This window comes from Eretmochelys imbricata, chromosome 3, assembly GCF_965152235.1.
Source record: "Eretmochelys imbricata isolate rEreImb1 chromosome 3, rEreImb1.hap1, whole genome shotgun sequence".
In the NCBI taxonomy this organism is placed as follows: domain Eukaryota; kingdom Metazoa; phylum Chordata; order Testudines; family Cheloniidae; genus Eretmochelys; species Eretmochelys imbricata.
The window spans coordinates 139,945,306-139,971,825 of NC_135574.1; the positions used below are offsets into that span (position 1 = coordinate 139,945,306).

The following is a 26,520-nucleotide window of genomic DNA, read 5'->3' on the forward strand; positions in this document are numbered from 1 at the left end:
TTACTTCTTTAGATATTAGTACCACATTTTCTCTTCTTTGCTCCTCCGATCTTTCACCAGATGTCTTATGATATTTCACAAATACTGAGTGAATCAATAATTTGTTGTCACAGATGAGAGATGTTCTACAAATACATTTTTGCATTTATATTGTAATGAAATATGGTATTTATAGTGAGAAAAAAGGGTACTCGTGTTTGTCATCACTTTGTTTTTTGCTATGGGATACAAACGACAGGGCAATAACTATTTTATATTCCTTTTTTAGTTCCATAAAACAGTAGTTAGAGTAAGACCTTATTAATTGATCAGTCAACTTGTTTTGAAGTAGCAGCTTAGAAATGTTTGTCAATGAAAATAGACAAGATAACACTTTCCCTATTATTTCTATCTTTCTCTATAGAAAATATGCTGTTTATAAACATCTGTTCTGATGATATGGAGTGTTTTTTTAAGGACAAGGTTATTTCATATTTAAATTACAATAATTAAAGTTGTTTTTGAGTCACTTCTTTGAATATAATGTAAATATTCATCCCTTTCAGTTTTGTTTGCTCAGTGAAATGTCATTAAAAGAAAGGAGATGTCCATCTGAATGATAGATAGTTGACACCTGCTATTGAAATGGAACTGAGCTGAGAAGTTTGCAATTTGTGGGAGTGAAGGAGAGATGGGCTGTACAGTTGTTGTGGTTTTTGTTACTATATAGAAGCCCATGATGCTCTCCATGGCTTGTCCTCCCTTCTTTCTTTTACCTGCCTTCTTTTTACATCAGTTTGTTCTTTATTGTCTTCTAGCTCCCACATGCTTTTAATTTTAAGATGGATTTTTGAGGGTGAGTAAATTAGCTGAGAAGCATTGTCTAAATTGTGGCATTTGATCAAGATGACAGTGTCATTGCTCTGTCACTGGAGATGTGTGGTCAACTTTACAATTCTGAATCTTGGAGAAATGTCACTTTGAACACTGTGCTGCTGCAAAGAACGTGTTAGTATCATTTCAGTTTTTAAATATAATTTTGTCATTAAAGTCTGCATTTTTCCATTCTGCAAAAAATGACTCTTAATAGTAAAAAGTAATTTTTTTTTCTTGCTAAGAGGGAAAAAAATTATTACAAGGCCAGTTATAAATGGAGGCAACCAGCAAAGAAATATAATAACAAATACAGCAAAAATAAAACCTAAAACAAACCACTACCACCTTCCTTTCTCCCAAAAATAAATTTAATTTAAAAATTCTAGATGATATTAAATCTGGTTGCCATTTTTAGGTTCACCTGAAATGTTGGCTCATGGTCTGTACTGTCTGCATTTTCAGTACCAATGTTAAAGTGCTCTGCACACAGTTCTCTCTGTTGCAGTGACGGGACCTGTACTAGTTGGTGGCAAGGGGGGAGTTGAGGGAGACTTGCTTTAGGTGTATTAATGATTGAACTAATTAATTTGTAATTAATTCGCAACCATATTATCATAGGCAAGGATTTCATCAGCTCTCTTAAGCTTTAATTGATTTTGATCTAGTCTGGTGTATTCAGCACTTGTTACTTATCACTTGACTTTTCTAAATACATTCCCCTTCCTAACCATTAGAGTGATTTTGGTTAATGTAAGGGTTTGAACATAGTTCATCTCTTTAGGCAGCATCAACTCTCTGACCTTTCTCCATTGGAATGGCCATAGGCTGAAAAAGGAAGCATGTTACTTAGAGTAGCTAACTCTTCTTCCAAACCTTAGCCCGCGCACTTCTTAGAGCCTAGATGGTGTGTGGAGTTACAGCAAATGAGGAAAGATGTCTACATGTAGTGCGAGAGCACCTCTCTTAACCACTTCCTTTCTTTGCATGAGCCTGTCAGGCCCTAATCCATAGTTCTTTTTCCTGAACTAGGCAGTGAGATGGAGTATATGGGCCACAGTTTATAAAGTGCATATGGATCCTTGAAGTTATTTTATATTATCAATAAATTATTGATTTGTAGGCTTGTAAATACTGTTTTTCAAGGATTGTTTAGAATACTGTAAATGGGGATATGGATGTTCTGTACAATAATGGTCTGAAAATCAGAGCATTTTTGCTGGCAAAATAGTCAATACTTTATTATAATTTCCTCCAGTTGTTTAGAATCTCATAAAAGGCTAGTCTATTGTGATGAGGTTTGACTTGCATGTTTTGGTATATCATCTTTTATTATTTTCTGGTTGCTTGAAATATCCTCTGCTAGGAGGAATGTACCAGTCAAATAGTAGTTTGTTCACATTTGTACCTGCTGAACAGGATATTACACTCCAACGTTGTGCAATCTGTGTATTATATTTTTATATGTAATATAAATACTCAAAATAATTTATATATTATGTGTGGGCATGTATACACACATGCACAAATTGTGTAGAACATTTATATAGATGGGCTTTTTACACCTATTTCAACTATGTTTCTGGTAGCTGAAAAGAAAGAGCCTATGGGATTGGCAGTTTGGGGCAGATGTGTGTCTATTCCTCAGGCATCAGTGGTTGTAAGTTAACTATAAAAATGTTATAACCATCTGTGTAACAAGACGGCAGAGATCTGCTCTTGCCTGTTACTATAAATAAGAAGGAGATTTGTTTGACTTCATAGACATTGGATTTATAAAGACTATATGTGTCAAATCATAACTATGTGCCATGCTGCTAGGATGTGTCTGCAGCCAACTACCTGGGGTGGTCTTCCCTTCAGACATTCTAGTGAAGCGCAACAACTGTTTAGAGATGTCTGTAAAGCACAGTATGTGATGAAGTATGTGTGTATTCTTCCTACAGGGAAATGCCTGATTTTCATGGATAGCCTTATCTGTAAGAATAGAGTTAAAATTGACCTTTAAATGGGTCATTTAAAGAGTAAAACAAAATGCAATAAAATCATGTCTCAAGTTCTCTTCCTGCGCCCACTCCCAAAAAAAAATAACCCTAAGATATTTCCTTTTAAATGTGTTGTGTTGTGCTTTTAAGCGAGAGAGTGTGAATTTTTTTTTTTTTAATTTTATTTTTTGGTGGCGTGGGGAGAAGTTAATTTCAGATCTGTGTCACAATATTTGATTTACTACGTCCCTACTCAGAGAGATTTGAATTTCTTTGGCAAACCTCTAGTAAAACGGTCAATTAAAAGTCAAAATCCTTTCCTGATAATCAAATCAATCAATTTATATTAAGACTCCTTTTTTATGTATGGTTTACATACTACAGCAAATAATTATCAGGTGGGGGGATAACAGGAAAAGTGAAGTTATTAAAAGGCCCTTTTTAATCCAATGTCCTTCATATTTTGAATATATTTTCCTCCTGATCCTTATCATAGATAGGGATATTTTTTCCTAAGTGAGGAGAAAATGTTAATGTGACCTTCTATTTAATAGACATAATTATACCCCTACAGATTTCTAAAGATAGACAAGTGTAGAGTCAAATGTCCAGGAAAGTGAGTCTTGTTTTTTGATTAAAATGTGTTCATGTTTATAACAAAAGCAAACAAAAACAAATACATACATCTCTCTAATTTATCTGGTAATAAAGTCGTCTCGAGATATATATATAAATATAAGCTTTTTTCTCTAAGCATCCATACTCATGCCCAGATATCTGTATGGGGGGGCTTCATAGCAACTGGATTGCCACAACAACTGGAGGTCAAGTTGTTCTTGTAGCCTTTCATTTGCGGAGTTTCCCTTTTTGAAAAGCTTTGTGTCACTACATCCTGCATTGCAGTGTAGCCAAATGAGACTCTCATCTCTGTCCAGGATTTGGGGTTATCTCTATCGCTTATACACTGCCATCAGAAAGCTTTCGTTGTAGGCTGGGAAACACAACACTCCAGAGAAGTAATATTAGGAAATAATGAAAGGATGAGATTCTATATAGAAAACAAATCATGTCAGAATCTGAAAATGTCTTTGGCTTCTGTTTAATGTGCTTGGCTGTTTGCACACAGTACACATGGTCTGGAATAGAAACTGGATATTTAAAATCTCTCCCTCCCTCTCACTCTCTAGCTAGGTATTTGTCTATTTGCTATTTATTTATTTATATTAGTGCTTCCATTTTAAATATTTATCATTTGTATAACATAACACACTGAATTTTCCCCACAAAATATTATTTAAAAAAAGTTTATTCTTCAAATACATGAACAGCAGATGTATAAAACAAAAATCATTTTAGCTGATACAGACCTGAAAGCATCTACCGTAAGTAAAAGACAGAGTAATTGGGGAAAATGTTTTACAGTTCTGTGTAACTCAGTTCTTGCTATTCTTGACATGGTAATGGCAAATGGTTGGAGGGAAAGTATTTCCATATTGTGGGTTTTTCTGTTTGAATTTTCATTAGAGTATATAGTGCACTTAATGATACTGATTAATTTATTAATAGACTGTAAGACTCCTAAAAGCATTAAATAATAATGTTTGACAGCCTTGCAAAATTCTACCTGCCCACTCACTCAAAATGAGTGATATCTTTTAAATATTAATTTTTTTATCATCCCTGTAAAAGGCCAAGGACTAGTTTTTGCGACAAGGCTGGTAAATGTCCATGACAATATTGCAAGGCAGATTTATGACAAGACATTACAGTTAATTTACACATGGGAAAAACATGTATATCCATGCAGTCAGAATGTGACCCCTCTGCCCTTCAACGGCTGTGAGCACTCAAAAGCCAATACACCCTTTAAGGAAACAGTAATTGGCCTCTCCTGCAAGTGTCGTCCCTCCCCCCTCCCCCAGCCAATACTGCTGAGGTACTCTGCCTGCCTTTGCACTCCACAAGCAAATCCCTCCAAAAACAGAGATCTGGATACTTTATATTCATGTTCAGCTCTTAACTGTGGCAGCCAAATGTCTTTAACTTACAGATTATCAGCCAGGTTTTTGACTATCCAGAAACATAGCAAGCCCTGAAATAAGTGCTGTGTTTAAGAGAGTGTGGTGCAAGCACCCAGACTGTCCTCATCACCTTCTGCAACTAGCCAATTGTCAGTTAATATGGTTCTCAGTGCTAAACATCAATCTAATGTTGATGACGGCCTTCCCCAGACTGTTCTTACAACTGAAATAGGGAAGGTGATGCTCTTGACAGCCCAAACAAGAGTCTGTTGTTTGGCATGCCAAGTCCTAGAAATGTGTGTCCTGAAACAGATTCCTCCAGAGGGGCTGGAGTAGACAGATATCACTAAAGGTGCACTCAGAGCACTGCCATTACATCCTATTCAGTTGTACTAGGAAAAGCTCCCAGAGGTCTGTTCCATCATTGCAATGAGCTGTTTGTAGTGATGAGAATAGGGCCCCTTGTCATGGTATCAAACAGGTAAGAGTTGTGAACCACCATGTGAAAGAAAGCATGCCTGCTAATTTCTGCCTCCGCCATACCAACATCCTTTAACCACTGTGATCTTTTCTCTGAACCACTCGGCCTTGTCAGGGTGTTCAGTTCAGTGCTGAAAATGGTTAAATTGGTATTCATGGACCTCCATTTTGTCATATGCATGGGAGAAGCGTATGCCCAAGATGTTCAGCCAAGAAATGAATGGTCTGGATCAACACATTATAGTAACTATATCCTAGCAAGGCCCATATAAATAAAATTGTATAAGTAATAGAAATAACAAAAACAACTCACTCACTTCAGGCAAAGGCTAAAGGTCTCAAATGTACAGAGAAAATAGAGCAATCCAGGGGCATAGTCTTTTCAAAATAGATTGCCCTGGAAGGCAAACCCTCCCACCTCAAAGGCAGAGCATTCAACAATTTTGAGCAAGTTGGGGTGAGTATATATTTTCTTCCCTACATTTTAAAAAAAGAAAAAGAAAACCCACCTTCTTGATACTTTAGACCCTCTAAATATTTGAGCATTTAAGGCCTTGCCTTAATTCTAGTCACCTAATTTTCTTCATTCCATATTGTGATTGCATCTGTGTGTTTAAAGTTCAGTTTTCTCTGTTGTATTCCTTTTGATATTTCAGGATATAAAATAAGATGTTTACAAATACCAACCAGAGGCTAATACTATGCAGCAGTTCAGTAGCAAATATGTACTTTGGGTATTTAACCATAATTGGGATCTTTGATTGGCCTTACGTGAACTCACAATAGTAATAACATCTAACTACCAATCCATTTGACAAACTTCTTTAAGCAGTAGCAAATTTGCTTTTGCTGTTTGTATATACCTCTCTGAGATTTTAGGCTACAGCTTTTTAAATTTGCAGTTTTCATGTAGTGGAGAACTTAAAATGAGGACAGATGAGTACCGCTAAAGCAGCCTTGCAAACTGTCGTGAAAATTTACCAGACCAAAATCTATGCATCTATCACCCCATTACCAAAATGATCATTATGGGGGGAGGGACCTGAAACTAATGATGATTTACTTTCCCAGCAACAAAGAAGCGAGTAGAATTTTGCAAAGCTGTTGGAAGAGGTTTTTTTCTTTCTAATAATCATGACCGTTTGATTCTGCTGGGCTCAATCCTGCTCCTATTGACTGCGATGGTAGCAGTTCTTGTTATTGATATAAATGTCCCCTTTTTTGAATTCTACTGTTTAGTTGGCTTCAACTATATCTTGTGCTAGTGAGTTCCATGGGCAAGCTAATAGTGTGGTTTTTATTTTGTTTTTTAAATCTTTTTATCATTTTTTAAGTTTGTGGCCTTTCAATTTAATTGAACATCCCGTTGTTTTTGTATTATGAGACTGGGCAAACAGATGTGCCCAGACAGTCTTCTCTGTATCATTCATATTATACCTTTTATCACGCCCCCTCTTGTTCATCTCTTTTCTAAAGTAAACCATCCCATTCTTTTCAATCTCTCTCCATATGAAAGTCTTTCCATGGCTCTTATTATTTTTGTCAGCCACCTCTGAATGTTCTCTAAAAAGGGTAATATACATTTTAAAGCCTAAACACTAATTAGAGACCTACAATGCATATGAGTTGATATTGCTCTGATAAGACAATATCCTGACCCAAGGAGATGATAGTGTACGGATATGATCTTTCAGACCTTGTAGGAGAAGTCACACTGAAGCAAAGACTCCAGGAGGTACACACTAAGTGCACACAAATCATGAGATATGTTAAGGATCTACAATTCCTGTATACCTAAGGGAATGTTGTAGATGCTTATTACCTTGCGTGATTTGGTCTTAAATTAAGATAGGGATGGGAAATGTGGAAACAATGGGGGAGGTTAATGCATTCATCTAGATTTGTTCACTTAATTTCTGTTGTTGGAAAACAAAATAAGTGCATGTGTTTGGGGAAGGAACTGAGATTGGCAAAATTTGTCAATTTTAAACTCGGATCAATTTTAAATTCTGATCTTTGTTACCCCACTATAAATATACTCAAAGCCAGGCTACCGTGTATAGTTCCTAGGTCCTGATCCTGAGCAGAGTTTAGTACTCTGAACTCAATGGAAGTCAGGGGTACTGACCACCTCCAAGATCAGGCCCGTAGTTTCAACAAATAGTGACGGCCGTTGTGTAGCCTAAACCTTAGTACAGCATTTTAGTGTGTCTGCATAGTAGCCATTTAATTAATAGCATTGTCATTTTTAAAGATTGTTTTTCAAACAGCCACAACTCATCCACAGAGAGTCCCAATTCTTGACGTTTTATGGTCACTTCACTGCTGATATAAGCTGGTATAACTCTGTTGACGGTAACAAAATTGCACTCACCCATATCAGCATGAATTTAGCCTTTAAATATCAGCCTTTTCAAGTAATCCATATACAAAAATTATTATTTTTTTTCATTTTTTTCTAAATATGGTTATTCTGATTGATGCCAAGCATGGACAGCTCTACAGGATAAATATTTGGAAACACATGAGCTAAAAAAACAAAAAGAGGAGTCTAATTAAAATGGTTTTTTAACCTTACCTGTTGCTGCCATGAGAGCTATTGTTTATTTGCTGTACCATATTGCAAATGTATTAGTCAATTTACACAAATACCCATTCATTTAAATATGCATCACAACTGAGTTTTATAAATAAAATGCATAAGTGAGCTATATGTATCACTGGGAAATGGCTTTAAAAGGCTGGACACAAATGGAATTTTCTCATTGGCATCCCTATGTCAATAAATTCCACAGAAAATGTGCTTTACATTTTGCCCTCTTTAAATTTCCATTTGTAATAGCAGTGATACACTCCAGGCAGTGCATTTCTGGGGGATTTTTGTATTCCTCAGGTGGCTGAAGTCACTCACCCTTCAGCTACATACCTCACAACACACCTGAGGTGAGCAATAATCCCCAGTAAGGCACTGCTTGTCTTGTCTTATTGCTTAATTATTATACCTATTTAATGCTACTTAGAACATTGTCAGCTGTTGAGAAAAGGTAATTATCACTAGTCAAATGAAAAACACTTTTTTGGCTGCCTTACGGATACACATTTTACTGGTACCTTGATACATAATGAAGCCTGATAGCAAAACTTTTGCTTGTCTCTTCTTCAAGCCACAGCTGTTTCCCTGCTAAATTCATCCCATCTGTCTTCCCTTCCGTAAGGCTGTAGGCAGTATAGCATAAGTACAGAAGCAGTTCAGTGCTATTTTGGATAAACATAACTGAAATTTGAATCTTTGCCATTTGCAATGCACACATTTTGTTTTACTGCTGTAAAGAGAGCTGTCAAAATAAAAACTACATGGATAATTTACTGAAATACAGTCAAATGTAAGGATGATCAAAGGGAAAAAATAAAAATATACCTAGGGTCAATCTTACTCTCTAGATATATGCTGAATCATTGATCTCTTGACACTGATGGGTCCAGAGCTGCTGGCAATAAGCACTGAAGAACTCTGAATTAGTGCACAGAATAGGGAAGTTAAAATCCCAATGTCAAAAGGTTAGCAAATAACATGTAACCATTTGTGATGGCATCATTTGTGATATCTGGCTGGCTATAGGACTTCTTTTGTTTTTCTCTATATGCAGTGTATAATGGATTGACTTAATAAACTTCACTGTAGCTCAGTACTTAGGATCAACATTTCAGAATGTGTCTCATTGCCATTGGAAATGGGAGGTGTGTCAGTTCAGGTCAGCTGCACTTGTATTCCCCTTCTATGGTCTAGCAAGGGCACCAACTCTAGGTTCACAGCTCCTTAGCTGTCATCTCTCTTGGATGGAGACACACGTTTCTCTCCCTTCTGACCAGGGTACTTCCAGGCTGAATAGTTCCTCCTTACATCGTTATTCCCCAAAGGCCAGGCTGGCAAAGCAGACCTGCTTTGCTTCTCTCCCCAGAGATAGACAATGTAATTGTCAACAATTATAACTTATTACGCAGTTCTTTCAAAGCAAGCACTTTTATTTTTAAGGTCAAAGCGTTACAGAGAAAACATATTAAAAACAATAAAAACCTACATTCATGCTAATAAGTTTATCAGAGATCACCCCCTGACTCTTAACAAGGGTGCTGGCTAGTGAATAGTCCTTCAGACCCCACCAAGGCATTTCCTGTGATCACAAGTTCACCACAGCTTCTGCTCAGAACCAGCCCCCAAGTCTTATGGGGTCTGAGTGGGCCAAAGGCCTTCCAACCCTTCCCTAAGGATTGGGACCCCTTTGCAGCAGAGGTCCTGTCTATTTGCTATATCAGAAAGAAGGCCCTGAGTCAGGATTTTTGGTTTAATAGCCTTTCTTTTTCTGTTGCTCCCTTGAGAATCCAGTTTGAACCAGTATATGTAAGACACTCTCCAGATGGGGTAGCTCTCTGGAGGTGTTTTACCTGAGTGAATTTGCCTAATCACCCCACCGTGTTCTTAGTTCCTGGAGAGCTGTGGTCCCCCCCGCACCTTGGCATTACATACAATCCCTCAATAGTACATACACATTTGCATTTTTAATACAATTAACTCCTAAAATACTTAAACTTAATTCAGTAAGGTTTGTCCAGGATATTGTCACATCTGTCACAGGAGGCACCACAACTGCCGATGCCAGTGAAGTTAACCATCTCCATCTACTCATTCCTCTTATGTTTGCAGTATACTAGCTGACACATGTTCTCTGTGTATATAAATCTCCCCACTGTATTTTCCACTGAATGCATCCGATGAAGTGAGCTGTAGCTCACGAAAGCTTATGCTCAAATAAATTTTAGTCTCTAAGGTGCCACAAGTACTTCTTTTCTTTTTGCGGATTCAGACTAACATGGCTGCTACTCTGAAACAAGAATATTAGTTCATGCTTTACATTATATAGTGAGTAACATTTTGCACTCCATTGTTTATCCTAAACTGGAAGGGGATGGTTTTGTGAGCTAAGGCTTGGGTTTGCCTATATTTCCTACCAGAGCTTCACATCCCAACAGGGTCTATTCAGCATTTCACCCTTCTGAGCTAGATAAATGAGGTGCTATGCACTTCACAGCGTGTAGGAGTCTTTCAGACACAACCATTAAAAACAATGTCTTGTCTATTCTACATAGATATTAAAGATCCCAGGATACTTTTTTAAGAGTAGGGGTTTAGCATCTTTCCTGACTATATGGTTTCCCCTTCTTGCACAGTTGTGTGGTGTGTTACCTATCTCTGACATGGCTGTAGTTCACAATGTGTATATAGTCCATGAAGCATTTTAGGAGCTTTTATGAGGAAAGCTGAAGAAAACCTGGAGAACTTTTGTGTAGATAACCCTTAAATTAACTTGATGTGTTACAAGGACAAGTTCACATTTTCTGAACAGAGTGTCGCTCCTAAAACAAAAAGGTAATGCTTCCAAACTCCACAATATGTTTAAAAAAAAAAATAAATGACAAAAATAAATTTGATTTAACCCATAAAATTCTTTCCTTTCAAATAAAACCAAAATCAATCTTTTTAGCTTAGTGAATTAGTATGAAATGGTGCTGACATGAAATTAATCTAAATGCAAAACCTGGGTGACAGAAAGTGCTGTTCATAAGGATGCTGGGGGTGACTGACCACTAATAAAATTTAGTTACTAATCAGTGAAGTAGGGCACAGAAGAAAAACAAAAGCAAGATAAAGTCATGAGCTGCCTCCACATATGAAAGTATATTTTTCCCATCTGTATTAAATGAAACATAAGTTATTAGAAATATTACTGGAAAAGGCACCATTGTGTGAAGACCTTACATGAAAAACATTAAGTGAGATCTCTTGTAACTAATATAGCAGTATTTTATAGCACCCACCTAAAATACTGGATTTTCACTATTGTAAAGTGTAATATTTTGCACCATTGTAGAGTACTGTAGTATCTTTTTCATTTAATGAGAATTGGAATAAGATTTATGCAGTAGCTGTGCATGTAAAATAACATACATAATTTTGTTCAACAATATAGATATAAATAAGGTTTATTTTGTTTTCAGGACCCAGAATTTTGCCATTTAGTCTTCCTGCAAGTAATCAACTCTCTCACACATTCTTGTATAGTTAGGACTAGAACAATGATCCTTCAGCTTGAAGAAAGTTTTAAGTTAAAGGCTATCGGAGTAAGTTTGGCAGTATCAGAGGCCCCCTTGCCTCTCCGCAGACCAGTTGCTAGTGAGCAGTACATTGCACACTTCACCTTGCAAAAGCTTGTGAAGGCCTCAGCTTTGAAGGCCTGGTTGGTGTTGACTGGAAAGCCTCCAATGGGAGCTTTTGTCCAACTTGGGTTGTTTATTCTTTATTCAGCCAGCCAATTGGAGAAGGATGCTGCAGTTTGAAAGTGGATGCAGGTTAAGAAACTGGGAAGAGGCTGTGGAACAGTACCCAGAGCTCAAAGCTACATGCACAAGTTTAGTTGATATTTTTATCACCCTCAACTCAGGGCTTTGTGGAGTGGAATCACCTGGACAACTATGAGGCCATCCAAATGCTGCAATGTAGAAGCCAATTGCAAACACCTTGATGAAGCATTTTAAAAAAATGACAAGGTCAGACTTGTAAGGCCTACAAGACTTTTAAAAATAGTTTTATATTGGCTTGATTAGCTGGTTATATATACAACAATGTAAAATATTTACATTAAAAGAAGCATGTTCAACATTTGAAAAGTGTTTGCGTATACCGACTTTGCTCAATATTTCAATGTTCTATGAACACTTTTTCCTCTCCAAAAGGAGAAATGTATGCAGTCTTCTCTAGTAGAAATTCTGCTAGACTCCATTAGAATTATTCAACTGGTATCTCTTGCTTCCTACTGGAGGACTGGTACCCTTAGGAACAACTAGACAAATAGACCTACTGATCTGTTTCAAAACCTAGTTGTAAGATGCAACCATCTGAAAAAATTCCACTAGGGAACTTGAATTCACACACTCATAGAGTTTAGATATACTGAAGTCTCATACACAAGTGAGAATTGGAAGAAAACAAAATGTTGCGCCAAAATGCCTTTAGGGCAACTAAGTTCTTTTCCTAAGTACCATCATTATGAAAATTGTCAGTCTTAATGTTTTGTGGTATTCCTTCACACCTCATTTGTGCAGTTCAGAGTGCCTGGGCAAGAGTATGTATATCTGCAGATACTGTTTGATCATAGAACATGTTTACATGGATTTTAGGAGATTCCTTCACAGGCATTTTCATATATTTTTTCTAGTTTTGGCTCGGTGCAATGATGGTCCTTGGTGAATAAGGAGACTCTCATGTTATGCTGTAAAGATTTAAAAAATCCTAACAATTCTAACTACTCCTTTATTTTTGTCAGGTGGCAGCTTTTACTTGGCACATACGATATTATTGTTCAGGAATTCCCCCTATTCTTTTTACAGTGGGATTTTCCCATTGTTCATACAAAATCCTCTGAGCATGTTTTCTCTCCAGAGAGGAAAAGGTGGGGTGCAGAAGAAGTGAGCAGAGGGACAAAAGGAAGAAAGCAAAGAGGAACAGCTAGTAGGAGGAGAAAGAGTGGCAAGGAGAGGTATATTATAAAGATAAATACATAAAGTGAAAGAATAAAAACTAAGTTTTAATGGTACTAATTTTTTCTGTCCTTTTCTTCTTTAAACTTGGATTCTCCTAATTACCATCTCTCAGGGTAATTTAGACAATGCATCTTTACAAGTGAAGGGATACGTTGTGAACAGTTATACCAATAACAACATTTTAAAGCTTTCTCTAAAAGTTTACTGTAAAAGCATTTCTGTAAACTATGTGATGAACAAAATGTTTGCCTGTTCAAAGTTCTTAAAGTCACTTATTTGGATACTCAGTCCCATGTGTGGTGAGCCCAAATGAGCCATTTAAAAACTTTACAACTTTTGTCACATTTCATTCTACTTTATCTGTCCATATTCTTACCAAAATGACAGCATTTTTAGATAAGTAGTTAATAGGCTGTTAAGTGCCGAGGGATCATGATGAGTGCCTAGAACACTGTGCTCCAGTAATTAGCTCTAAAAAGGATCTAATACAGCGAAAAAGCAGGAAGAGTATATACCTGCCATATGTGTCTTCTCGCTATAAGTGAAAAATATTGCTCATCTGATGTCAAATTCCAAATGAAAATTTTATTAAAATATAGTCTCTTCCCTTTTGCTAAAAATTGTTCTGGGTTTTGGCAAAATTCATTTGTCTCCACATTTTCAAATGCTAACTTCCGGGTTTTTCCCTTTTATGATCTTTCATGGAAAATATTTTTAATACTATAGCAACTTTTCATATCAAACTGGCAGGTGGTGTTGCAATCAGTTGTTTACATAATCAGTGGGTTAATATTAAATATCTCAATGATGCTTTACAGACATGTAATAGGATATTTGTCCCAAGAAGTTCACAATCTAAGGATCAAAACCTGCTCCACATGCATGAGGGCCCACTCCTGAGTTTTTATGTAAGGCAGAGCAACATTTTTCCGTCTCTGTATAACAACATAAGCTGTACTCCCAAGCAGAGGCCCTGCACAAGCCTAGTTCACCACTTAAGTCCCATTTAAGTGCTCTTTGAGGGATAAAGTAATGCATAGGTATTGTATTGGCCATGTGTGCAGGGGTGAATTTTACACTTAGTGAATAAATGTTGCGTGTGTGTTAGCTTGGTGAGTTGTAAGATGTAAACTAACATTGCTATTGTCGCTTGGAAGATGAGAACAATTTATTTCTAAAAATCAACCTTCTGAAAGGCACAATCTGACTAGTTGATAGTTCCATTGGTGCAGGTAATTCCATTCGGTATTACAGTTGGTATGTTACATATCCACTCATCTAAGGGCAGTAGCCTGTCATCGCTAGTATTTGAGTATGTGGGATGCATGCATCCCCAGTCTTGTATTGTTTTCGTATAATGCATATGCCCAGTGTTGAAAAATGTCAAAAGCTGCCTTTTGCAAACTGTGAATTACACTCCTCCCACTAGGACATTTTGTGGGTGAAATGTTACATTTGTAAACTAGAGAGACAAGGTGGGTGAGGTAATATCTCTTATTGGACCAACTTCTGCTGGTGAGAGAGACAAGCTTTTGAGCTTACACACAGCTGAAGGAGGGAGACAAGCTCTTTCACCAAAAGAAGTTGGTCCTAAGACTCTGAGCTTGGGCTGCAGGAGAGAGAATATATTGCAAATGAGCAAACCAAAAATTACAGTTTACAAGTGTATGCAGTTTTGTTGGAGTTGTGTTGATCCCAGGATATTAGAGAGATAAGGTGGGTGAGTGCGCAGGTCCAGTCCTCAGCATGGTAAAATTCACAGTGAATAATATGTACATATTCACACTTCCCTCTTGAGCCTAAATTGTCCTAGATGGCAGGGGTAATTTAACAACCAAGGTTGAATTCTCTTCCAAGTCCTGTCCTACTCAATGCTTTTTCACTTGTGCTTATGAGCAAGATTCTGTGCTATCCAGGATCAAGCCTTCAATGACTACTGTAGAATTGTACCAGGGGTCTAAATGTTCATATTAAGCTGTATGATGAATAAGAAACAATTCAGATAAAGGAATATCATGCTCAAGGATGCTTGAAATCAGATTTACTGTGGTAGTTGAACTGGTGATACTACAGTGAGATCCTGGAGTTTTAATATAGTGTGTTGCAGGAGAAAAGAGCCTCTTCCCTGATGAGGTACCACAAAATGTTAAGGGTGTTTTAAACAGAATGAACAGGAAAATCTCCTATGAAGTATGCAGCTTTTTTTATTCTTTTCCCAAAAATGAGTCAGAGGGCCTTAAGAAAGGAGACAATATTTCTGACATGAGTGAATTAAAGAACAGACTCTAGAATCTGGGTAGAAAACTGTCCCAGATTCTAACATTCCTTTGAGATGAAATTAGAAACTAAGGTAGACTTAGCATGAGAAACAGTGCTTTTATTGAAGAGATTGCTTTTGTTAGGCACATATGTGAACCATAAATCCAGACTCTCTGTGCATCCGGTCACGTATATTCATGTCAGCATCTAAACAGAGATCTCCAAATGTTCAAACATCCCTTTCAGATCAGAGTTTAATTTTGGAAGACTACTTTGGCCAATTAATTTTAATTACAGTGATGTTCTGTTGAGTAGAGATGTCAGAGAACAGCATTTCAGCATATGAAATTCTGCTTACAAAGATGTAAAATCGTTTGTATCTATCTATCTATATGCAGCGTACAATTATACTTTACAAACATACATAAAAGTGTATATCACTATTGCGTAAGTAATAATACAGCAAGGAATATGCTGCTCTGATGTGTTATGCATGTTTTGGGTGTATTTCTAACCATAAAATTGAAGCCTGAGTGCCTCTAGCCATCTGAGAAATGTATATAAAAATAAGGATTTGACACTCAATATACCTCTATGTACTATATTATTTTTGCTCTTAGAACTTCAAATGTTTGTTATAGATTTTCAACCGGGACTAGTATTGTTTTACATTTGATAGATCAGACTGCACCTTAGTCCTGGTGAAATTGTGCAGGTGCAAAAAAGTTGCCACGTGCAGTATTAATGATGAACAATTAACCACTCAAAAGTCAGGAAATGCAGACTTTTAAGTCGAATGCGCAATCTTAACTATGCCCATTTAGGTATTTAATTGTATGATCACAGGATGTTCTCGAACACATATGTTTGTTTAAGGATTTCTTAATGCGTATATGGAAAGGGGTAGTGGAAAGCTTGTGAAAATTGAGGTTGAACACACATTTTCCAACATGGGTGCTTAATTGTACAATCTTAAAATAGCATTAATATAGTTTTTTGTATTTAGTATATCTTTATAAAAGTGAGTGAAGATAGTTCCAGGGCCACAGCAGTTTTAAAAATTCAAAATTTTAAAACTACAAAACTGATTTTCTTTAAATGTATTTAGATTTTTTGAGCATTTTATTCATATTTTCTGTGACCTCATTAATAAAGAAAATGTATTCATTAAATTGTGAGCTTTTGAGAATACAAAAAGCGGTAAGAAACAAACTTGTTAGGCTAAATCTTCAGAAAAAGCCCAGCTGCTATAGATTATTTAATTAAAGATTTATTAAACAGCTAGGAAATTCAGCAAATGGCTCTAAAAGTTTTAAAGTCATATGTCTAACATTAAGAGAAGTCAAAAACAGCAAAGATTAAAATTAAAAGTTAAGATTATTGAGACTCTGAAACTGAAGAATATTCAGTAATTCATCAGAGTTCTTCAAATAATCTGTCAAATGCCCCTTACTTTATTACTCTATTACTTTATTGTTCTACAAGCTGTGTTTTGACAGTCATATTAAATATTCTTTATTCTTATCAATTGCAGCCTGAAACTCAAAATGATATTGAATCTGTAACTCCAAGAGGGGAAAACCGTGTGTGTGTGTTTATACATACGTGTGTGTGTATATGTATATAAATTTAAAATCATGATTTTGTTTCTTTAGTGATGTTGGATACATTCATGCTTCCTTCCCCTTCCTCTCCCCCCCCACAACACACACACACAGATCAAAGTATTTTCCACTTCTATATTGCCTGCCTATCTTTCTCCATATAAGGGCAGAAAAGTAATAATTTGTAGATACTTTATTAATAAGGCAGTTTTTAAGCAGCATCCTAAAAATAATTAGGGATCTGACAAAGAGAGTTTAACTTATGCTGTAGCATAAATTTAAACAAAGGTGGTCATTTATCAGTTTCAGAATTGTCAGGATAAGCCAAGAAAACAAATATTACAACCTTAAAGCTGTTCTCCATAATCTTGATTATTTGATGGAATGACACATTGGCTTTTACGTTGCCACCATGCTGTTCTAAACTTTTGTTCTGTACTGTTAGACATTTTATCTTCTAGATTACTAGTATGTTTGTCCAGCCCTATTCTTAAGGGGCCCAGTCTGCAACCTTTTGAAGTCAGCTGCAGTCTTGGCCCTAAAGAAAAAGCCCTTCTGTTTGAGGTGATGTAGCTGTGCTGCCCCAGGGGGAGCACTGGAAAGGAATTGTACCTCTTGAAAGCACAATTCCCTCCCTCTTTTCCCTTGTTTGGCAAGGATGGCATCAAGGCAGGGGAACAACATATAATTTGTCGCTGGCCTATGAACAGCTGCAAATGATCTCCATACCATCTCAGATGCACTGGCTGGCTCCTGGTGGGGCTGAGCCAAGACTCCACCCACTCTCTTATTCTCTCTACCCACCTGCTCTGGGATGAGGGAATATAGTAGGTACACAGAGTCCACTTACTCCAGCCTGCCAAAATTTAGGATCCTGGTAGCCTGTTCTTACTCTGCCTTATGTTCCTGCATGGCTATGCAGTCCTGGATATAATTTAGTCCTAAATTCTGAATGAAATAAATCTCATGTAGATCCCACAGAACCAAATTGAGACTTGAAGACTTCAATTGACCAAAAAATAGTTTCTGATGTTACTGTACAAGGTGTTTATATGGGGCTCTGACAGGAATATGCTTATTCAGCTGTTCTTAGAGCATTAAATGGAGCTTAAACTGAGGGACACTATGCAGCAATAGGAAGGATCAGGGAATCCCTCTTTAGCTTCTTCATCCCTAGGAACCCACAATCACTGTAGGCATTAAATACTTATTCAAACTACTTCAGTTTTCATACATTTCATAAGAGGCATCTTAAAATTTGAATATAAAATGATTAAAGAGAATAAAGTATGAGACAGAGCCCTCTTTAAGTATAACCAAAACACCTGATTGTCACCCATTTCTCTGAAATAACCCAATGAACAAAATATTGTTTAATAGGTATTAAAAAAGTCTGTAAACATCTGCTGTAAGCAATCTGTTCAGGGTATGTTGTGCCATTGGGAAGAACAAAGGTAAAAGCTCTCTCCACCACCAGCCATATATAAACAAAAAATGAATTAGGTAGTTGGGTGTGTTCTTCAGCAAAAGCAGCTGAAATGTAGCTTGATTAAGGGGCAGTGAGACGCGTGAGACAAGCCAAATTTGGGGGGAAATGGTTTTAAGTTATCAACATTAAAAACCAGCAAGTTTTGAGAGATATGCACTTGACTAGCTGAACACATGTACATACCTTTAAGTACAAACTTGTAGACAACAACATTTTCTACTGCACTTGTTCTACGTGTAATTTCTGTATAACCACAACTGGTAAATCAAACCCTATCAAATTCAACCCAAAGTTGCTGCATCTCACTGACTTTGTACAAACCAAGATTTAGGTTTTGAACTTCAGCTGTAGCTCTGTCTTCTTGTTTAAAAATTGCTAACATTTCAAAGAGGGAATGTGGGGTTTTGAGAGGATTTTTTTCAACCTCTTAACTCAAAAATAGGCAAAGAAATTTTGATAAAACATAAGACAGAAATATTCACCATGATGTAGAGATCATGCCTAAAAGTGAGTGTGAGGTGAGTTATAATGAAAATTACAGCAGGCACTGTTGGTCTACCACTTTTTATCAGAACTAGTCCATTAGGAGGGGAGGACACTAACTAAACATCATCATGTTGTTTGTGAGGAGCCTCCCTTTTGACAAGTTCAAACACAATGATTTGTGTGTGATTATATTTAAATAATACATGGTTAGTGTACATATACGCATACTCCTATACTATATTTAATGTGATGCTTGGTTTTTGAGAGAATGGATTTGTCCCTACTCATGAAAGCAGTGAATTCTTTGGGGAGGGGAGAAGGAGTTCTTTAAAGATAATGTACTGTTACTCTTACAGACAAAACGTGCACCTGTCTGGTGTTTTCCATTATTATTCTCTGCTTTTTTCTGTACCGACACACACATTCACCATATCTTCCCCAAATCCTATTCTTATATATCTGCGTGGTACATACCACTTATATTTCTGTGTGTTATTTTACCAATGAATAAAAAGTTGAATATGGAAATATATAGTGATTCTGGAATAAAAGTGCTGGGTATCTAAGCATTCACACTCTCATGGCACAGTCCTCTCTTTTTGTAGCTATATGTTTCCTCTCTCCCTGTCCTTTATCAACTGAGCATCATTATTTATCACTAGGTGTACATTGTGTGCACTGTACGGGCATTTATTTATAGTTTTAAAAATTCCAGATTAAATTGGTTTTGTTACTGTTAATTGTCTAACAGTTACAAATGGTCAGAATTATAACCCGTCATAACCAGCACTTATTTTTGCAGCCTGTCTTACTGGCGGCTGGATTCCAAAGAGGCAGCCTGGATGCCTACATGCCAGTACAACCAGGATTTCAACAGTGTCAATAATCTTTGTTCATTGTACCAAAAAAGCAGAGTGTCAGTGTACTCATGCAGATTCATTAGCATAGAGGCTCACTGTGCTTGCTAACAAAGCATGCTTTGGTATATTCTAGTTTCCCAGTATGTTTGTCTGATTTACCTCTGACAAAGGCAGTCAGAGAGAAAACTGTCCTCTCTTCAGTGAATCAATAACCCATGAAATAGATCTTCGAAATTAGTATCTGAAGTGGCAATAATTTAAGTCATTCAAAAGCAACAATCATTTTTGTCAGTGTGCCTTTCATTCCTTTTGTTTTTCTGCTCTATTTGAAATCACTGATTGGCAAATGAATTACTGCAACGATTTTTTTTTAAAGTATCTAGGGCTAAATAATTCCTCTTCTCTGTAAATGCACTTTAGCTGGGTATAGTGTTAAATAATTATTTGCTCTCTCTTTTTTATGTGGGGAGGAGGGGAGTTGGAGGAGAGAAGTAACGTGCAAGCAGATGTGCTGCTAGATCTACAGGCTTCTGCCAACCATATGGCATCTTAAAGAAAGATGGTTGGAGCGTCTGGATTAGCAAAGAGTCGGGATGGAAAGCCATGTGTCGTGTTGGTACAGGCAGTTGTTTTAGCTCTCTGTAAAAGGCTTCAGGAGATTGTGTAATGGAACAAATGGTACTGCAAGCCTAGTAACAGCCTTACCGCTGCTGGAGAGGCAATTGGCCCCCAGGCGGGTACTGCTTCATCCTTGCTTGTTGTGGTGTGGGGGGGTTCCCCCCTGTCCGTCCCATCCCCCCCCATTATGTATTCTCCTTTTCATGTACTGGAAACTTAGAGACTTTGAACTTTTTAACTAATAAGTGGATAGCTGGGGTTTTTATTTTATTTTATTTTTAATAATGAAATCGTACAGCTCACCTCTGCTTGAAATGAGGAGTTTGTGCCCTTCTGCAGATTTGCTGCATCCTTCTTGAATGCTTTGAGAACTGAACCATTGTCTTTGTGGCTGCTCTCCAGATGTTGGGGGGGAACTGCGTTCTCCAAGTTTGCTTTTATTAGAAAACAAGATTAGGGGCTAACGTGCTTTATGGCTGTAACATACCAACTTGGCATTCACGTTCTGTTTGACAGGTTGCTCTTTTTGCAGTCAAGGGGCCTGCTTCCATTAAGGGTAATGGCAGAACTCCTGCTGTCTTTAAAGGTGCAGGATCAAGCTCATGGTGACATTTGCACTTATGCATACCTTAAAGGAATCTTCCGTAGAGCACATCCCAGCTCATGTTCTGTGTGGTTAAAAGAGCTGTTGTATGTAGAGCTGTAATGATTAAAACAACTACAGAGAACTTGTATATCATGTACAGTTTTCATCATATCATATTCTGTGGACTTCTAAACATTTCTATATATGGAAGAGACCATGTCTCTAAGAATTGCATTTACAGTTCAAGTATCTCTCTGATGCTGTTATTTTCAAAGAAAGCTACAAATCTGAGTTGGGAGGAGAAGGGGTGCACCTAAAACAGTAACGATCAGGATTATTTCATTTGGAGAGAATCTCTATACTATGGTCACATATCATAATTTCTTATATAAGAATAGAACATGATGAGCACATAAATATCCACCAGTAAATAAAGTCCTCATTGAGCAGATAGCATTCTTGTTTTATAAACTAGAAACAGAACATTAACTATAGATTTCTCAGAAACCCACTGGGAAGGTTTCATTCGAGTTTATTATCTGAAGTTGAGGCACATGATTTAGAAACTGTTGGTCACATGTATCCTAAAAATTATCGTTTCAATGATAAAGTTTCATCAGTGTTTTATAAATGAATTCGAAAGGTGTGGGTTTTGGGGTTTTTTTGTTTTGTTTTGTTTTTTGGGGGGGAGTGGGGTTGGGTAGGGCTCAAAAAAGCTGCTGATTTGAGAGCTCAGGAAACAGAAGCCTTCTGTTTATCTTCAAACAGTTACAGCATAGGGACTAGCAGTGTGTGTTTCTCCCTAGCCTCTCGACATACACCACAACCTGCCTTTGTGCTTCAATACTGAGCTGCAGCAGCAGCCACCCTTAGGGGGTGAGAGATGAGTTCATTTTCCAAGCTCATTCAGTATTTGCCTTAACTGAGACTTCCAACAGTAGTGCCATGTGTGATATGAAAACTATCGATACATTTCATGTGGATATTACAATCACTACTGACTGGGATTGGAATTAAACTAGTGACCTTCAGGTGAAAGGAACTCTGACACCAGTGCCAATTATCTGACCCTTCAAATTTCCTAAAAGCATTTTTGTTCTCCAGTATTAATCATATGAGCCACTGAGAACTGCCCATTCAGAAAAACTCACATTTGGCAATAAAGTAGTCTGAATTCTGGTGCTGTAAAAAGAAAATTGTATGAATCTGCTCAGACTTCCCAATGATGAATTATGAAAAAGGTACATTGATGATGATGTAAGAGCGTGACAAGATACTGAACCTGGAAGGCTAAGTGTCTGATTAGCATCTGGCAGACCTGTTTCTGTCTCTGCCTGTTTCTCTATTTTTTTGCATATGTATATGGTTTTTAACTTTTCTTAGAAGAACAAAGATCCGCTCAAGTGACATTGGCTGCCTTTTTAAATAATTAGGCCAAACCCTGCTAACTTTACTCTCCCCGTTGCTAATATTAAGGTCAGTGAGATTACTTGTTTGGGTGAAGGGGAACAAGATTTGGCCCCTTAAATAACGCCAAGGTTCTTGTGTTACCCATTGCAGTGATTGTTTCTTGTGTGCGTGTCCCTTTAGTGCGATTCCAGCTTTATTAAGAAAAATAAAATAATGAAGTTAATTTGTGGGAGTGAAGTAAAAAGAGAATTTTCTTGACAAAACTAAATTAGCTCTTTCGTTACAATTTTGAAAAAAAAGGTACTGTTCTCTTTATAGTTTGCTTGAATCTATGTCAACAATGTGATTAGTGAAAACTTCTACTATAGCTCTTAGAAATAAAAGCCCAATGGTCTTACTAACTTTTCAGCAAAGATGGGGTGTAGAAGAGGGGTGTGTGTATTAGTGGTGCAAGGCTCTCAGCACTTCATGTGCCCTCTGGAGAGGCTATGTGTGGGCGAAGCAGCCATGCAGGGATGCCTGTACACTGTATATGCTACAAGCAGGGTCTCTGTGGCAGCCCCTAATGTGTGAGGCCATAACAAGGGTGAGCGAGGGAAGGAGCCATAGGGTTCACTTTTACAGAGGTTCAGTGTTTTAACACCTTATGCTACTAGCACAGAGCAGCTATAGCTGCTATCCCAACCCATAGGTAGGAATATACTCGCTAGGGGGAAGAGCAGAGGTTGGCTTCACATCTGGTCCCACTCATTAGCTGTGGTTGGGTGGGTAGATTTCACCTCTAAATTCCACCAGGTGCGTTGGGTTTTCCCCTATTACAAAAGTATCAGTTAAGGTTGTGTTGAGATTTGCACTTAAAGCAGGACTAAAATTCCTGTTTCACACTTTAATGACTGAATTCTGCCTTTAGGTTAGATACAGTAAATTCAGTGAGCTGTAGCTCACGAAAGCTTATGCTCAAATAAATTGGTTAGTCTCTAAGGTGCCACAAGTACTCCTTTTCTTTTTGCGAATACAGACTAACACGGCTGTTACTCTGAAAAGTGGATATTGAGTTAAGCTATTTATATATATACTGACTTTTGCAGAGAATTGTTTTAGAAACGCTTCCACTCTGAGATATTGCCCTGTTTTCCTTCACTGCTAAGCATCCACAGTCCCCACAAACTTCTCACACACGTGCTGATAACATCTCAGACATAGACCACTTAAAACTGAACAGAGAATTATCCCCTCTTCCACAATAGTCTGTTTGAACTACACAAAGGTTAGCTGAGTAGACTGCACAGATACCATTAGATTCTTCCATTTGCTAACCTGTGGTTCATGCAGCTCCTCTCTCTCTCTGCCTTCCACTACTCCCACTCCAGGCCCTCTCCAGTTCAAACCCTTCTTTATTCTCATGTCCCCTCCGCACACCTCTAGTCTCCTATGCCCCTGACATCCCAAACATTCCCTTTTCATGGTCATTTTTCCTGGGGTCTCCACAGGGCTTCTTTCAGTTAGTGGGTGAACCAAAGAAATAAGGGTTCATCAAAGCACAGCTTCTCTCTCCTCAACTTTTCTCCCTCCACCCCATTCAGTCCACACTTCTCCCTCATACCTGTCCTGCACATCCCAGATTCCCTTGCCCCCCATCCTTGCTCACCAACCAGACCTGCGCTCTGATTTCCCACATTGTCTCCCCACCCCCCCCGAAAATCTCTCCATCCCTAGTCCCTCGTCCCCAGCCCTGCTCAACATGTTCACACCCATCCCCATCCCTGCTTTCTAGGGAAGGGAGCTTGGGATATGAAAATGTACTGGAGTACTTGGGGGGCGGGGGCAGGGCAAAATCCAGCTGAGGGGAACATGGAGGCAATCTGCGCTGGATATGGATGGGAAAAGAGATCTGTGTTGGGATATGAGGGGCAGCTCTGTTGGCAAAGGTGTTTGAGTGGGAGAGGAAGGGAGTTGTTAGGTGGGTGTCAGGTCTCTGTGAGTGGTAGATAGGGGGTAATGCATGTCAAAACTTAACTCTGTGTGGAAAAATATCCATAATGATACAACCATGCTTATAAAAAACCTGGTTAACTCCCATTCAGAGACTTTAAGTTGCTGGGCTGTGCAGTCTAGCATTCCTAAACAGTAGAAAGCAAGGAAATTCTCAGCTAAGCCATTCTACTCTGACCTTAAATGTAGTGCACAAAGGCACATACTTGAAGATTTCAATTCTGAGATTTCACACTAAAAATACTATTTTCAAACACTCTCTAACATCATAGATCATTCATTCAGATACATTTTCCTAAGATTTAGAGGCAATCCTCCCTTGGAGGCAATCTGACAATAGAGTGTCTCATTTACTTACACTCCCCAATATAAAACCATGTACAGTGCTGCCTACACGGTAGTTTGTGAAAGCTACATTAATCCTGTATTAATCATTAAAACACACAAGAATTGCAGGGTAAACTGTTTGGTCAAGATGACGCTGTGGGTGCATATGGGCTGTAGGTGGTGGGCTGGGAGGTGGTTGTGTCAATTCTGCCTAATTGTTTAAGTAAAATAAAAGTGAAACATTTGAAATGTTTAATTTTTATATTTTCAAAATGAGTCATTTTCTCTGTTTGAAATAACTGTTTAAATTTTCCTTTATTTTTTAAATAAAACACTTAAAAGTAATTTTGTCTAAATGAAACATTTTGTTTGACCCAAAATGAATATTTTTCTTTTTGATTTGCTAAAAACTTCAAATAAAAAATGTTTTTAGTAGGGTTGTCGATTAATCGCAATAAACTCACGCGATTAACTCAAAAAAATTAATCACAGTTTTAATTGCACCGTTAAACAGTAGATACCAAATAAAACATATTACATATTTTGGATGTTTTTCTAAATTTTCATCTATATTGTTGTAATTGCAATCAAAGTGTGTATTTTTATTACAAATATTTGCAATGTAAAAATGATAAACAAAAGAAATAGTATCTTTCAGTTCACCTCATACAAGTACTGTAGTGCAATCTTTTTGTCTTGAAAATGCAACTTACAAATGTAGGTTGTTTTTCTTTTGGTTACAAAACTGCACACAAAAACAAAACAACGTAAAATTTTAGAGCCTGCAAGTCCACTCAGTCCTACTACTTGTTTAACAAATCGCTCAGACAAACAAGTTTGTTTACATTTACAGGAGAGAATGCTGCCCTCCTTTAATTTACAATGTCACCAGAAAGTGAGAACAGACATTCGCTTGGCATTTTTGTAGCCGGCATTGCAAGGTACTTACATGCCAGATATGCTAAACATTCGTATGCCCCTTCTGTGCTTTGGCCACCATTCCAGAGGACATGTTTCCATGCTGATGACACTCGTTAAACAAATAATGCGTTAATTAAATTTGTGACCGAACTCCTTGGGGGAGAATTTATGTCTCCTGCTCTGTTTTACCCACATTCTGCCATATATTTCGTGTTACATCAGTGTCGGATGATGACCCAGCACATGTTCATTTTAAGAACACTTTCACTGCAGATTTCACAAAATGCAAAGAAGGTATCAATATGAGATTTCTAAAGATAGCTACAGAACTCAAACCAAGGTTTAAGAATCTGAAGTGTCTTCCAAAATCTGAGAGGGACAAGGCATGGGGCGTGCTTTCAGAAGTCTTAAAAGAGCGACACTCCAATGCGGAAATTACAGAACCTGAACCACCAGAAAAGAAAATCAGCCTTCTGTTGGTGACATCTGACTCAGATAATGAAAATGAACATGCGTTGCCGGCACTGCTTTGGATTGTTATTGTGCAGAACCCATCATCAGCATGGACACATCCCCTGGAATAGTGGTTGAAGCATGAAGGGACATATGAATCTTTAGCACATCTGGCACGTAAATGTCTTGCACCGCTGGCTACAACAGTGCATGCGAATGCCTGTTCTCACTTTCATGTGACACTGTAAACAAGAAGCGGGCAGCATTATCTCCTGCAAATGTAAACAAACTTGTTTGTCTGAGCGATGGGCTGAACAAGAAATAAGACTGAGTGGACTTGCAGGCGCTAAAATTTTACGTTGTTTTGTTTCTGAGTGCAGGATTTTTTGTGCATAATTCTACATTTGTAAGTTCAACTTTCATGATAAAGAGATTGCACTACAGTATTTGTATTAGGTGATTTGAAAAAATACTGTTTCTTTTGCTATTTTTTACAGTGCAAATACTTGTAATCAGAGAAATCTAAAGTGAGCACTGTATACTTTGTATTCCGTGTTGTAATTTAAATCAATATATTTGAA

General features: G+C 37.5%; 1 protein-coding gene across 7 annotated transcripts in view; it reads left to right on the plus strand.

Annotated features, from left to right (window-relative positions):
• Window positions 1-26,520, plus strand: part of SDCCAG8 (SHH signaling and ciliogenesis regulator SDCCAG8) — a 154,924-nt gene that overhangs the window by 105,264 nt on the left and 23,140 nt on the right. Inside the window, exon 17 of one of the 7 annotated variants that reach the window (XM_077813472.1) lies at window positions 11,700-11,784. The exons of the other annotated variants lie outside the window; for them this stretch is intronic. Coding sequence (XP_077669598.1) covers window positions 11,700-11,748 — 49 coding nt within the window. The 3' untranslated portion in view covers window positions 11,749-11,784. Of the gene's footprint in view, window positions 1-11,699; window positions 11,785-26,520 lie in introns of those variants that run through there. 7 annotated transcript variants of the gene reach the window in all.